The 12607-nt window shown below is 43.2% G+C and overlaps 2 protein-coding genes across 10 annotated transcripts in view; one reads left to right on the top strand and one right to left on the bottom strand.

The window, feature by feature from the left end:
* PWWP2A (PWWP domain containing 2A) overlaps positions 1-5299 on the bottom strand; it is a 42143-nt gene extending 36844 nt beyond the window's left edge. For all 6 annotated transcript variants that reach the window (XM_063348964.1, XM_063348963.1, XM_063348962.1 and 3 more), the window contains exon 1: positions 4514-5299. In XM_063348964.1, the coding sequence (XP_063205034.1) occupies positions 4514-5199 (686 nt within the window). In that variant the 5' untranslated portion in view covers positions 5200-5299. The remainder of the gene's footprint in view (positions 1-4513) is intronic.
* A 374-nt stretch (positions 5300-5673) lies between these two features.
* Positions 5674-12607, top strand: part of FABP6 (fatty acid binding protein 6) — a 56702-nt gene continuing 49768 nt past the window's right edge. For all 4 annotated transcript variants that reach the window (XR_010072893.1, XR_010072894.1, XR_010072895.1 and 1 more), the window contains exons 1-3: positions 5674-5849; positions 6458-6536; positions 7216-7303. Coding sequence is in view for 1 of the 4 variants with exons in the window: in XM_063348968.1 (XP_063205038.1) it covers positions 7273-7303 (31 nt within the window). In the remaining 3 variants the exon portion in view is untranslated. The remainder of the gene's footprint in view (positions 5850-6457; positions 6537-7215; positions 7304-12607) is intronic.

Below are 12607 nucleotides of genomic sequence, written 5' to 3'. Positions count from 1 at the left end.
AGGATGACTAAATGTCCCTACTTATTAAATGAAGTTATTAGTAAAAGAGAACTTAAGAGCAGGAAAAAACATGCCACATTTTTTTCAAGTAAGACTTCTTCTGTTTCCGTCTCACATCAGCAGATCTTGAATTTCTCAACTCGGGCCTACCTTTTTTTCCCCCCCCTTTCTGCCTTTCTTGTTGTATATGGTTACAACACACTAGATTCACCCTTTGGAGTTTATACCAACAAAATGCAAGCATACATAGACCACAAGTTTCAAGAAGTGCTAAATGTAAATTATTTAAAAATCTAACAGATGTTCTACAGATTAAGACAACATGAACTAGGGAAGAGACACAACAGTTCATTATTGACCCTTGTTCCTTTGCAGTAGAAAGTTGGATGAATAAATTGGAAAAAGCATAGGATTCAAGAGTCACTAAGAAAGAATGCTGTAACGGAAAACTGCCACTAGGATTATGAGAATTTGAAGCCGTCTATAAAAGTTTGTTTTCATCATATAGTTCATGCATACCTTGCTGCAGAAATCTTTCCTTACCTTCCACAACCAAACCCCAATTAAGACATAATTTCAAACACCTGCCTACTAGCAATACACTGGGCATCTTTTGGATATCCACGGCTTTGAAGTCACAAAACTTTTTGCTCTCCCTCCCCCCCCCCCAAGAATTATTTTGATCACATGCTAGTCAAAAGGGAAACAGCTTAGAGAAAAAGACAATAGGACATGTGATGGACATGGGTCCATGACATCTGTAGTATTAGAAGGAAAATTTTAGTCAAACGATAAAGCAATAGGAAGTCCAAGTCCTGACTGAACATACATTTAATCCCCCTCCTCCCCTTAGGCAGAAATAATTGTGCTCTCTCCAGAAAAGCAAACTAACCCAGGACCTTTTAATCCTACATTTTGAGATTTACAAATGCTATGCTCATCAGGTATTTCCTTACTGTCTACTTCCTCCAGGTGCAGAGCAAGCTTTACACTAATTCTGAGCCAGCAGGTGGCATTAACATCTCACCTACCCTAGGCAAACACCGTGTTAGTCAAATGCTGAATACAGGCAAGCTTACAAGCCCTATTTAAGCCCCATACATAACGAGAAGTTTTCACTGACGATTTGTACAATGGCATGGAAAATTAACTACAGTCGTGCATGAAGCATTCCACTCTCCACTCTGACAAAGTAAGACAGGATTGCCTTCTCGTGCCTGCCTGATGGTTGGCCGCACTTCCCATCTTCCCTATCAGCACGACTCCATCAGGTATACACTGAGGAACTCGCATCAGAACCTCATCCTAGCACACAATAAGGCACTTAAAAGGTAATGGCAACAGTAGTAATAAAGCTTAACAGTAGGATCACATTTTTAATTTGTGCAATAAGCCTTTAGAGTAACAGAAGTGGGGATAGGTCCCTCTTTGAATGATGATTTACTGCATAAGAAATTCATTTGGGACTCAATAGATGCAGGTTCCTATTTTCTGCTGATTTTCAAAGCTTCCTGTGCAGCTGCTGACAGATACATGAGACTGCCATTAGAACAGTCAGAGAAAATACTTCCTTACCTCAAACAAATGTAGGAATAAAGTCCACTGAATACTGAGGTGCTTGTTTTCTTATGTTATAAACTATTAAATGGACCTCCTATTAACAGGGGTAGGAGAGGAAGAGGAAAGCAGACCTTTAATACAAAGCAACACTGACTTCATATCAAAGTCCACAAGAATAAAATGCGAAGTCAGTGCATCATTTCAACAACGGAAAGAGACTTAGGAAAAAAAGAAAAAAAAAACAACACCAAAACCCCCAACTTTAACACCAGAAACGTATGGGGACATTTTTGCTTTTCTTTCACCTTGAAGTTCAAGTAATTCAGAACATAACTTGAGAAGGCTAAAAAGAGTCCAGTGGACAGGCTTAAAACAGTAATTAAAACTTACTCTTCTTAGTAGTGTATGGAAGTATCACCTTCATTGCCCTGGAGGGGAAAGCAGAAATTAAGATCCAAAAAGGACTAGGAATTATTTTCTTCCAAGTATATGATGAAAACAGCATTAGCACATGCAGTGAACACATCAGCTACTTTTTGAAGCTATTGAACGAGTAAAGTCTAATAAAAAATTTTGCTTTTATTTAATAAGGACTGGCAGTTTAAAGATATTGATCCCCTTTGCATTAGGAAAGTTTATAAGATTATTCCCATGCACTTGAATGAGCTAGTAGAGACAGCTTTCATGAAGTCTAGAATAAAATTTAAACCTTGGGCACTCCTGTAACACCTGTCCACCGATAATACTTCAGTTTCTTACAGCTAGCAAGCTCCTGGAGTATTTCTAGAGTTTGCTTACCACTGCATCTCCTGCTCTGAGAGAGCTGAACAGAAAATCCTATTCATCTGCAAATATTTACTTGTCACCAGCCAAATATCATAGGCCTTGTGTCTAGAAACTCAATTCTTGTCCAGGCACTTTGAAGAGCTTGTCTTTTAGAATTTAAATTTCATCTTCTGGATTACCATGTAACAGGGTAACATGTAACCTCTGAAGGAAGTCCAAGACCATATGAATGGAGAGAAAGAAATAAGTGGTTCCACTGACTAGGAGAATCTGGGAGTAACAGCACAAACCTTCATGTATCACTTGTCCACAGTTCTTACTGTGAAGACCTGCCCCAAGCCTGTGCTTAAAAACAGGGGAAACTGAGATGCGTGCTTCCACTGATGCCACAATGCAAAAGAAGCAGACAGTTTGCCTGCTACAGATGACCTTTACTGCAAAGGGCTGCAGCAGATCTGCTGTGTGAGAGAAGGATCCTCAGTGCACAAGAAAACCTCAGGCAAATGAAGGGATGTTTGTCTCTCTCAGGAGTGAGAAGCTGGTATTTTCCTTCTTCACGCATATGGACCCCTAGCAGTGGAGAAGCATGTGCTTTGTCACCCTGCTAACCATGGCAACAATATAATTTCGCTGGTGTAAACTTCAGACCTACAAGAGAATCGATGTTAACTAGCATTACTAAAGTTGTAATGGCTTCTGGCCTGCTTAGAGACATTTAATATTTCACACTAGAAGTGAGTACAGTTTGCAGATCACATTTTAGAACTTGGCTTCAAAAGACAAACTGATAACAACTTAGCATTTCAAACCGCAACACCTGACAAATGTAAAACTTACTCCAATGACATTATACAGAACTTGGGTTTTACAGAAGGTCTTCTGTTTCAAAAGCCAACCAAGAAGCTAGGCCCAGGACAAAAGTGCTGGGCCCTAATACCTTTCTTTTAGAAAGCACTGACAATATTGATATTACAGGAAGTCATTAAGCAGCTACTAATAATGTAAAAGGGAGTGATAGAAGATGTACAACCACACAGGCAGCCTAAACTGGGGGGAGAGAGCGCTGCATTTTCTCCATACCAATTATTTGAAATAACCCTGATCAAACTTCATTGTCTCTCATTTACTTGCATAGTCCTTATACATTTAGAAAACAAACACTAAGAGGAAGAGGTATTTTCACCTGTAAATGGCAGTTAGAGTGTTTATAAGATACATAGTATCACTGATAACTTCTGGTGTCCCAAGAGCCCCTTGCTATAGGAAGGAAATGGAAAAAAAGCAAACCTCACAGTCTGGTAAGGCTTTAAGTTATTTTGTGATACATAAAAGTCCCGTCCCCCCGCAAAAAAAGGATGTTTAAGAACCATTAAGCTTCACCCCATCCATTGCATACAAGGAGCAATCAGTACTAATAACTGTACTTCAGGACTGTAATAGCCTGACTTGAAAACCATTACTCTGAAAAATAGCATGTACTGAAATCCAAGGTTACCTAGGCAATGCGAGACACAAGCCAACAGGAAAAACAGATCTCCGGGTCTGTACGTTTGGACAAACACTAGAATAAATGCCCACATCTTCAGCTCAGGTCCCTTTTCCCCGGCAGACAGGGATGCTGGAGGCCCGACGGGAATCCTAACCGAGCCCAAAGGATGTGCCCATGTGCTCGCCCCGCTCCCGGCTCCCCCATTTCCTCGGAATTCCCACTCGGGACTACTTTTGTTGAGGGCAGCACGACAAACCGGGCGGCCGGGCAGCGGCCGGCACCGCTAACCCCCCGCTCCCCGGGCCGGGCGTCGGGGCCGGGCGGGGAGTGCGGGGCTCGGCCCCGGGAGGGACGGAGGCCCCTGCCCGCCCCGCCGCACTCCCTCCACCCCCTGCCAAAAGGGGTCGAGGAGAAGGAGGATGCCCATGAGCTGCTGCCTCCGCTCCCCGGGGGCAGGAGCCACTTGTCCCCAGGGCGAAGCAGGGGAGGGGTGGCCGCCACCGTCGCGCCCCTCGGCCGCAGCTCAGGCCGCTCCCCGCCGCGGGGCGAGCCCACCGGGGCCCAGGCCCCCCTCGGGGGCGAGAGAGGCGCGGGGCGGCGCGGGCGGGCGGCTCCGGGCGAGCTCGCCGGCCCCGTGTCTGGGCGGGGGCTAGGGAGGGCTCTCCCGTGGGATCTCACCTTTTAGAGAGGTCCATGAGGACCCCAGAAAAAAGCTTCTCTCCCAGACGGAACGAGACCACTAGGGCGTCCTCGATGATGTGGTCCAGGGTGACCCGCACCTCGGAGCCGGGCAGCAGCGGAGCCTCCGTCTCCCCTCCGGCCGGAGCCACGGGCACCGGGGACTTGGGCTCGACAGCGGCGGCATCAGCAGCATCCGGCTCCTCCTCCTCCGGCCGGGACGGCTCCTCCCCGGGCTCCGGCTCCACGGAGCCCCCAGTAGCCGGCGGGCAGGGCTGCGGCTCCTCCTCGGGAAGTTCAGGGTGCCCAGCAGGCGGCGGGCAGGGCTGCGGCTCCTCCTCGGACCCCGGGCTGGGCGCTCCCCGGTGCTCGGCCTGAGGCGAGCCCACCTCCGGGGCGGAGGGCGGCAGCTCCTCCGTCCTCTCAGCTTCCGGCTCCCGAGTCCCGGCCGGGCTCCGGGCGAGCTGCACAGGCGGCGGCTCCTCGGCCTCGCCGGGAGCAACCTTCCCCCCGTCGGCCTCCTCCCCATCAGGCACCACCGACTCCACGGCCTCACTGACGGCAGGGAGAGGGTCCGCGCCGGCCTCGCTTCCCGGGATAGGCTCCATCTCGGGCTCAGCTTCACCAGCCCCCCCATCACCCGGCACCGCTGCAGTCGCTGCCGCCTCCGCAGCCATGGCCGCCATTTTCTCTGCTGCTTCACCGCCGCCTCCCTCCAGCAGCGGGATCGATAACCACGGCCTTCCCCGCCCGCCTGGGAGGGAGAGCCCACCCCCTAGGCTCGCATCCGGCAACCTATTGGCGGGCGCGGTGCAATTTTCGACTTCTACTGGAGGGTGGAGCAGTCCGTCAAGCCTAGCGGGAACTTCTCGTTGGCCAGTGAGAACTTCATTCAATGAAGAGCCGGGAAGAGGAAGAAGGGGTGTGGCTTAGAGATCTACAGGCCGTTACAGATTAGGGGGGTTGGGCCTCTAGGGCCGTTCCGCTATCTCATTGGTGGAAGGAGGAGCTGCTCCCGCGGGAGGCTGGTAATTGGCGGAGGGGAACGTCCGTCAAGGGGGGGCGCGACGCTGGAGCCGCGCGGTGGCCAGCATGCGCGCTGCGGGCGGCCGGCTGGTCGGCCGACCGAAAGAGAGAGAGAGGGCGCGAGGCAAGATGGCGAGGGCAGGAGGGCGGCCCTCAGGGGGGATGGCGTTCCCTGGAGCTGCGTCCCCCCCGGGGAGAGGCTGTCTCTGCCTCCCAGCTTCTACGGCGCTCTGTCTGCTGCCGTGCCCGTCGCCGCCCGCGTGCGGGCGGGGGGTGTTACTGTTGCACTACCTCTCCCCCTGCTGTGGGGGTGAGGGGGGGGCCTGGCTGAGGGGAGAGGGGGGAGCGAAAAACAATGTGGGGAGAGGGAAAACGTGAGGAAGGCAGAGGGTCGGCTGTCTTTTGTGAAGTGAATCAACGCTTTAAGAGATTAAATAGCACGCATTAGGTGCATCGGATAAAGGTGAAAGAAATGCCCTGTTGTGGTGAAAAGGGGAGAAAAAGAGTTAACCTTTTCCCTTAAGATGTTCTGAATCTGATTTTTCTTCCTGTGGGATCAGTAGTTGCTACGGTGTGGGCACTTATTCCCCCAAGTTGGAAATCTTGTATTTCCTAAACAAAAAGTAATGAAAAATTAAAAGTTATAGTCTGTTATATGCATGATTTTACATTTTGGGAAGCTGAGTCCTTTGCAGAAAGGAGGGACTTGCTAGCATAGAGGGAAGGGTGGATTAAGGAAAGTAGAAGCAACTGGAAACAGAAAGACAAAAGTGATCTTGAAGCGTGGATGGTTGTATTCTTCCTAGTGCTATTATGAGAGGTATATTGTTAAGCAACAATAGAAATTTTCTGAAAAGTAACAAGTAGAATATAGACGTTTTTCTTTAATAATAAAGTATTTCTTTTCTTTTATGTTAGTGACTTTTATTGGCAGACTTCAAGGTTGCTTCCAACCATATGCTTACAATAGAAACAGAGCTACACCCCGGGTTGTCAGGTAAAAAACTTTTAAGTAACGGGCATGAAGAACTAATGAAATTTTTGCAAGAGGTACGAGAAAAAAAATCCTTGATCAGATTTAAGGCCTGGTACTATACTCGCCTTTTTTCTCTTCATCATAGGAAGAGTGAGTTATATGTACTTAAAGGACTGCAGTAATGCAAAGAATTATTTCTTTTTGGTAATAATAAATGAGGACATGGAATAAATAGTCTTCTGTAACAGCAAAAAAGCTATGTTTAACTCTATGCGAGTAACCCATGATCTTGCAAGCTGCTAGCTATAGGATTTTAGTAAGTAATAAAGGCATAATTAATCTACTCTGTTGTCCTGATCATAGCGGTTTGACTTGCGAAACAGACATAAAGACTCTTCCTTTTGTATCTGATAGTGGTTTACTTTGTATGGTGATCATAATGTTTACATTGTTGGTGGTGTAAAGCGTGTAAGGAAGATACGGGAACATCAGGAGGAGCAACTAGACACATTTCTGGAGGCAAATACATTAGAAATATAGTTAAATGGATTTGCTAAAGATAAAGCTGCTTAATACATTTTTATGTTGTACCACCATATCTGTTAAATTAATGGTTTTGTAGCATGGGTGGGTAGAATAGAATGCGTTTATTGAGGGAAGGAGTCGTAGATACTGAATTACAAATTTATTTTTTTTCCAGCCATGCTTGCAGCTTTGTCGGTCTGTATCACAGAGAAAGAGCAGATGGATTCAGCATATGATCTGTGGCTTAAAAGAAATCAGATTTGGTAAGCTTTCCCAAAACTACCTACTATTAATATTACTTTCTAAATAATTTTGAAACAGTTTCGTTAGACTGTATTTGTAAAAGATCTGTATTCCATATCCTGAGACCATAGTGCTTTGAAAGATGGCAACCATCTAGGAGCCTCTAAAGCTAACTATGTTCTTTGCCAGAATTCTAGAGAATAATGAGAAGATTTGTATTGCTACTGAGTTACCTTAATTTCAAAGCTATCCCTGTGGAAGGATTTCCGTTTTAATTCAGATATGAGATTTCAGGTTTTTCTGTATGTTCCATCAAGGAGAATGCAATAGTGGCTCTGGAAGGTTCACAGAAGTTGTGTATAATTTGTAAAGAGTTCTCATCATGAAGAAGCCTCATACAAAATAAATGGTCGTAAGCATGGAAGGAGTCTGCTGTTCTTTTCTCTTGTTATTTTTCTTCTGTGCAATTGTGACAACACCTGACATGTAGAAAATGAAGATTTGCTTCCCATAATTTTTTTAGCTTATTCAGATGAGTCCTAGGACAGATTAAAGAAACATATTAGTGAAGATAGCTCATACGTAACACCAGAACTGTTTTTACATTGCCCTCCTACACAAAGAATTTCACTGTGCTTGGAGGTACTCCAATTGTATTTCAACAGTACACCAAACCATACTCTGCATGCACAGGACCGTTCTGCATGTTAGAGGTATGATCATCTGTTCAAATGCTGTTTTCCTTATTACTGTCTTAGACTAGTAGTAATCTATTTGTTAATCCCAAGACTAATATTGTGAGGAAAAGGCCTCACGTTAGCTAGAAGGGCTGGCAAGTACAGGGATATGTATTGTCATATAGTCTCTTTTTGTTTTTTTTTTAAATTATTTTTTACTCAGGAAACATACTACGATATTTCAAAATCTTATGAACATTTGCACTCAGAAGTTTGCAAAAGCAAAGTTGCCAGACAGCTTTCATGCAGGGGAGGTCAGAAGTGTCATGGTCCTTACTATAAAACAGTGTAGCTTGTGTAGATACTTTGTACGGTTGGTGATTTTAATTGTGCTAGCCGGTCAGTTCAGTTAGCCACAGTTCATTTCTCTGGTGCTGCTGTGCCGTGGCATAGAAGGATAGCAGTAAATTCCGAGCCTACAAGAAATTACCAACTAATACAAAGAGACTACTCAACCCTTAAGCTGTTGGGACATTGAGATCCAATAGCTCAGCCCAGCAGGCTTTTTGTTATGTTAAGTTCAGACTTATGTAGAGGATGGGCGTAAAATGGAAGATTTCCTCTTGCAAAACTTCAGCGAGGTTAATGCTTACTGAAATCCACCTTGCTTTTCAGCAGGTGTTACTTATGGCAGACAGTTACCATTAAAATGCTAACTGTCATCTTTTACAGCTACTGGAATCCCCAGCAATCCGTATGCTAAGCAAAGGAAACAAACGTGGGTGTATGGCTTGTTAACCCTCTGAATTGTTTCATTGCAATAATAGAGGAGATTATGTGCTTGACCCAAGCAGTTTAAACTACTAGGGGGTCTCAAAATGGAAAGTAAACAGCTCTTTTCTTTGTAATTTGCATGTTGAAAGGTGTTATATGTGCTTCTAAAAAGAGGTAAATAAGAACATTTATACGCCACTCTAATGGCCAACAGAAATATGATACCATAGGTAATCCTTACATGAAAGTACACTAACAGTAGGTATGTAAATGCAGGATGAAACTTTTAAGTTTAACAAAAAAGCACTTGCTATATAATTTTTTTTCCATCCCAAATTCTTCCGATTGCCATTTAATTTCTGTTTATTTTAAATCTAGCCTATAATCTCTTTAGGGCAGGGTTTGTCTTTCTGTGGCTGGTATGCAGAGCGGTTGGCATAGTTGGGGCCTTGTTTCTATCCTGGAACCTTTAGCGACTGCCAGAATAAAATGAATGAAATTAATGACGAATTGCACTAACACACTTTCTGTAGGTTGAAATGAGTCTCCATGTGTTCAGCAAGTGGCAGAAAGGAGAGAAGTAGAAATAAAAAGCTATGAATTTGAGAGGAATGGATATGATTGGAGGGAATAAAATGATGAATTTGATGGCAGGAAAAATGCAAAGCTCTGTGAAGATGTGTTAACAGCATGTTGGCAGGCTGGGTAGCTGAAGAAGTTGCAGTAAGTTTGGGTTGAGTGAGAGAACGGATGTGATGCGGTCGTGTGATGCCTGTAAGAAGTAGATACCATTGTATCTGTATACATGGGTGAAAGAATTGTTTCTGTGTGTATAAGCTGGGACGAGATAAGGATCAGGTTGTGCAGATTCGACTGCTTAAAGGCTTGTGCTGCTCAGTGCTAGTGATACATTTTGGTCATGACAAAACAAATCTGTATTATTGCACTGACCTAACTATGAATAGAAAATTTTGAATCCTGTGAATAGTCACAGTATGCGTGTGTGTGTTTCAATTTATAAGTGCATTAGGTCAGGGTGTCTATTATAGTGGTAACATCATTCTCTGGGCATCAAATTCAGTAAAAGTGCACTACCACAAAAGAGCCAACACAAAATGCAAGGTTGTAATGGAGCAATATACATAAATGGAGTATAATCAGGGTTGCAGTGAAGCCGAAGTGCATGATTGCAGCGTATCTACAAATACTCAGGTTCCTTGAAGCTACTTTAGCTACCAATAACAGTAAAACTGTGATAACAGTCTCCAGAATGGGCTGCACCCTGGTAATTGCCTAGTAGCTGGAATTTGTAGTGTTACTGGTATCCAGGCTAGCTCAATATGTTTCAGTTCACTATGCCTGCTCATGCTGCAACTTATATTAGTGTAGGCATATGAAACCTCTAAACGAGTGTGTGGACTTATAGGGAGTGTTTACAGTGTCTTGGTAGGATAGTAGATATTTTTCCTAATATCTAGGTTGGGGCTTAAGAATTTTAGATTAGAGGCTTATAAATTCTAGCAGCCTTGCTGAGACTTTGTGACGCCACACATTAAAGGGATTGTGGTTTATATACATCCAGTACCTCCAGTCTTGGCTGGCTTTTCAGCAACAACACTGAGAAACAGTGTACTACAGGAAACACTGTACTTTTCTCCCCGGGTCAATCTGAATCATAGTGGCAATAGCTTCCTGTGACTGCTATAGTGACAACAATTTCCTCTGACCCTAAGGCAGATTTGAGGGTCTTGCAAAAACCTACGCAAGTCAGGGTTTAGGGACCGTAGTTTTATGCTGTGTTAATAAATCCATTTTAAAATTATTCAGTGTTTGCAAGGCATGATTTGCTATTGGTGTGACATGTTCAAGACTTTCCTATTTAAAAAGTGTAAGCAGTGAAAGCCAACGTATGTAAGCAATGCAGAGGAATATAAGCAAACAAATAGAAAGTAAAGATTGGGTCTTGATTGTATGCTGCAGACATACCGCTTCTATAACAAGTTAGGAAAGTAGTGCTCTTAAAACAATTGTTAATTATATTTAAGCTGCTTTGAAACTTCATTGTTGATTCATTACGGAAAATTGGTATGGAAGGAGAAAAGAAGCAGTCATTCCTGTGTTGTTTGGTAGCTGTTTTTTGTAGCCGTAAGAATGTAGAGTTTGTTTTATGTTTATGAATGATCATTAAAGGATTTGTAAAATCTCACTGCGTGCACACATGCCACAGAAGTCTACCCTGCAATTTGAAAAGTTAATTGTATGCTAAATTTCTTGTGGACAAGAAATGAAGTCATCTGTTGGAGCTTTACCTAATGTCCGCGTAGAGAATTGATTTAAATCAGTTAGCATAGTTGGGGTTGCCTTAAAAAAAAAACAACCCTGCAACTATACATGAGCCCTTGGGGTGAAGCCCTGGCATTAGCTCACTGCTGACATGTCTCACTCTTATTTATAATTTTAAAGAAATGCGAGTCTGAAACTACTTCCTGTCTTATCTTGTAATCTGACTGATTTCTGCTGTCTTCTGAAGTTTGTGCATCTGCATGTACTGGTGGTATACACATTGTAACTCCACATATTTTTCCATTCAGATAAAATAAAACAACTTTGAAGATACAAAATTGCTAATACTATTATTGTTTCATATTGTGACATTTAAAACTGTATCTCCAGTTTTGCATGTATATAACTGTCTTTTTAATAAAAGATCTTTCATTATTTTATTATAAATAAAAATAAATACATTCAACATGCACTAAAAACTAGGTCTATAGTGTCTCTCAAACCATGGTATTAGATGATTAACTTATTATAACTAATTCTTAGTAGATCAAGTGACAGTTTCAAAATGATGAATTTATAGAAAGTCATGTGTGTTCTCAAAGTGTCTAAATCTTTCTAATCAAGCTCCCTAGATTTGATAGGGGATGGAAAAACAACTGTGTCTTGCCAGACTTTTAGTTGTGTCATATGTAGACATTTAGTTGTGAAATTCTGCTGTAGTTCTTCAGATTCCTTTATCTTTAGGTGTAACTTAGTGGTCTAAAACACAGTCATAGTTTCCAGAATCTATAGGGTTGCTGAAAGCTTATTTTAGCAGAGACATTGTTCTTTTTTCTCCCGTGTTAATTTTAGAATTTACACTGTCAATCTTTTAAAGATCTCCCCTGTGGTTGTTAGATTCCAGCTCCTTTCCTCCTTAATGATCTGTGATAATACCACCTCCTTTGACATTCTACCAGTAATTAGTTAATAGATACCTGTTTTGTATTCGCTAAATCTTTACCCCTTCAATTGTAGTTTGAAGAGAAAACTTGTAAGTTTTTTCATTCCTTATTTCTGTGTTTTGCAGTGAAGTTTACAGCACAGTATGTATCAGTTACGTATTGAAATGTGGTCCTGACGTGGCAAGTAGGACTGGACCTTACCTGAATTTGAGTAGGAGATCCCTACAGAATACTCAAGTGATTTACTAATTGAGTCAGTAACAGTCTTTCCCTGAATCATTGCTAAATCAGCATCCTACACGGAGTAATAGCTCACATAGCAGAAGAATTTGCTCACAGAAACTATTACAGAACAATTTCATTTATGGATACTCTGTTCTGATTGAATAAGGCTTTCCAAAGTGAGGCCTTGCCATGCGACTTGAAATTTTCATAGTGCAGTTTTGAACTGTGACTATCCTTTGCAGATACCCTTGCTGCTGTGGCATAATCTCTTCAAGATGCCCTAGCACCAGTAGAAATGCCCTTAACACTTATTGGTGCCATAACTGTCAGTGTGGAGAGCCCTGCAGTTGTGCCAGTTCTAAATGCCGAGTTATTTCTTTTACTTTGCATAGCAGAAGAAACAATTCCAGGATTTGTTGTA

Source organism: Chroicocephalus ridibundus, chromosome 11, assembly GCF_963924245.1.
Source record: "Chroicocephalus ridibundus chromosome 11, bChrRid1.1, whole genome shotgun sequence".
NCBI classification, from domain to species: domain Eukaryota; kingdom Metazoa; phylum Chordata; class Aves; order Charadriiformes; family Laridae; genus Chroicocephalus; species Chroicocephalus ridibundus.
Note: the sequence above shows the minus strand (reverse complement) of the source record. Positions and strands in the feature narration are given on the sequence as shown.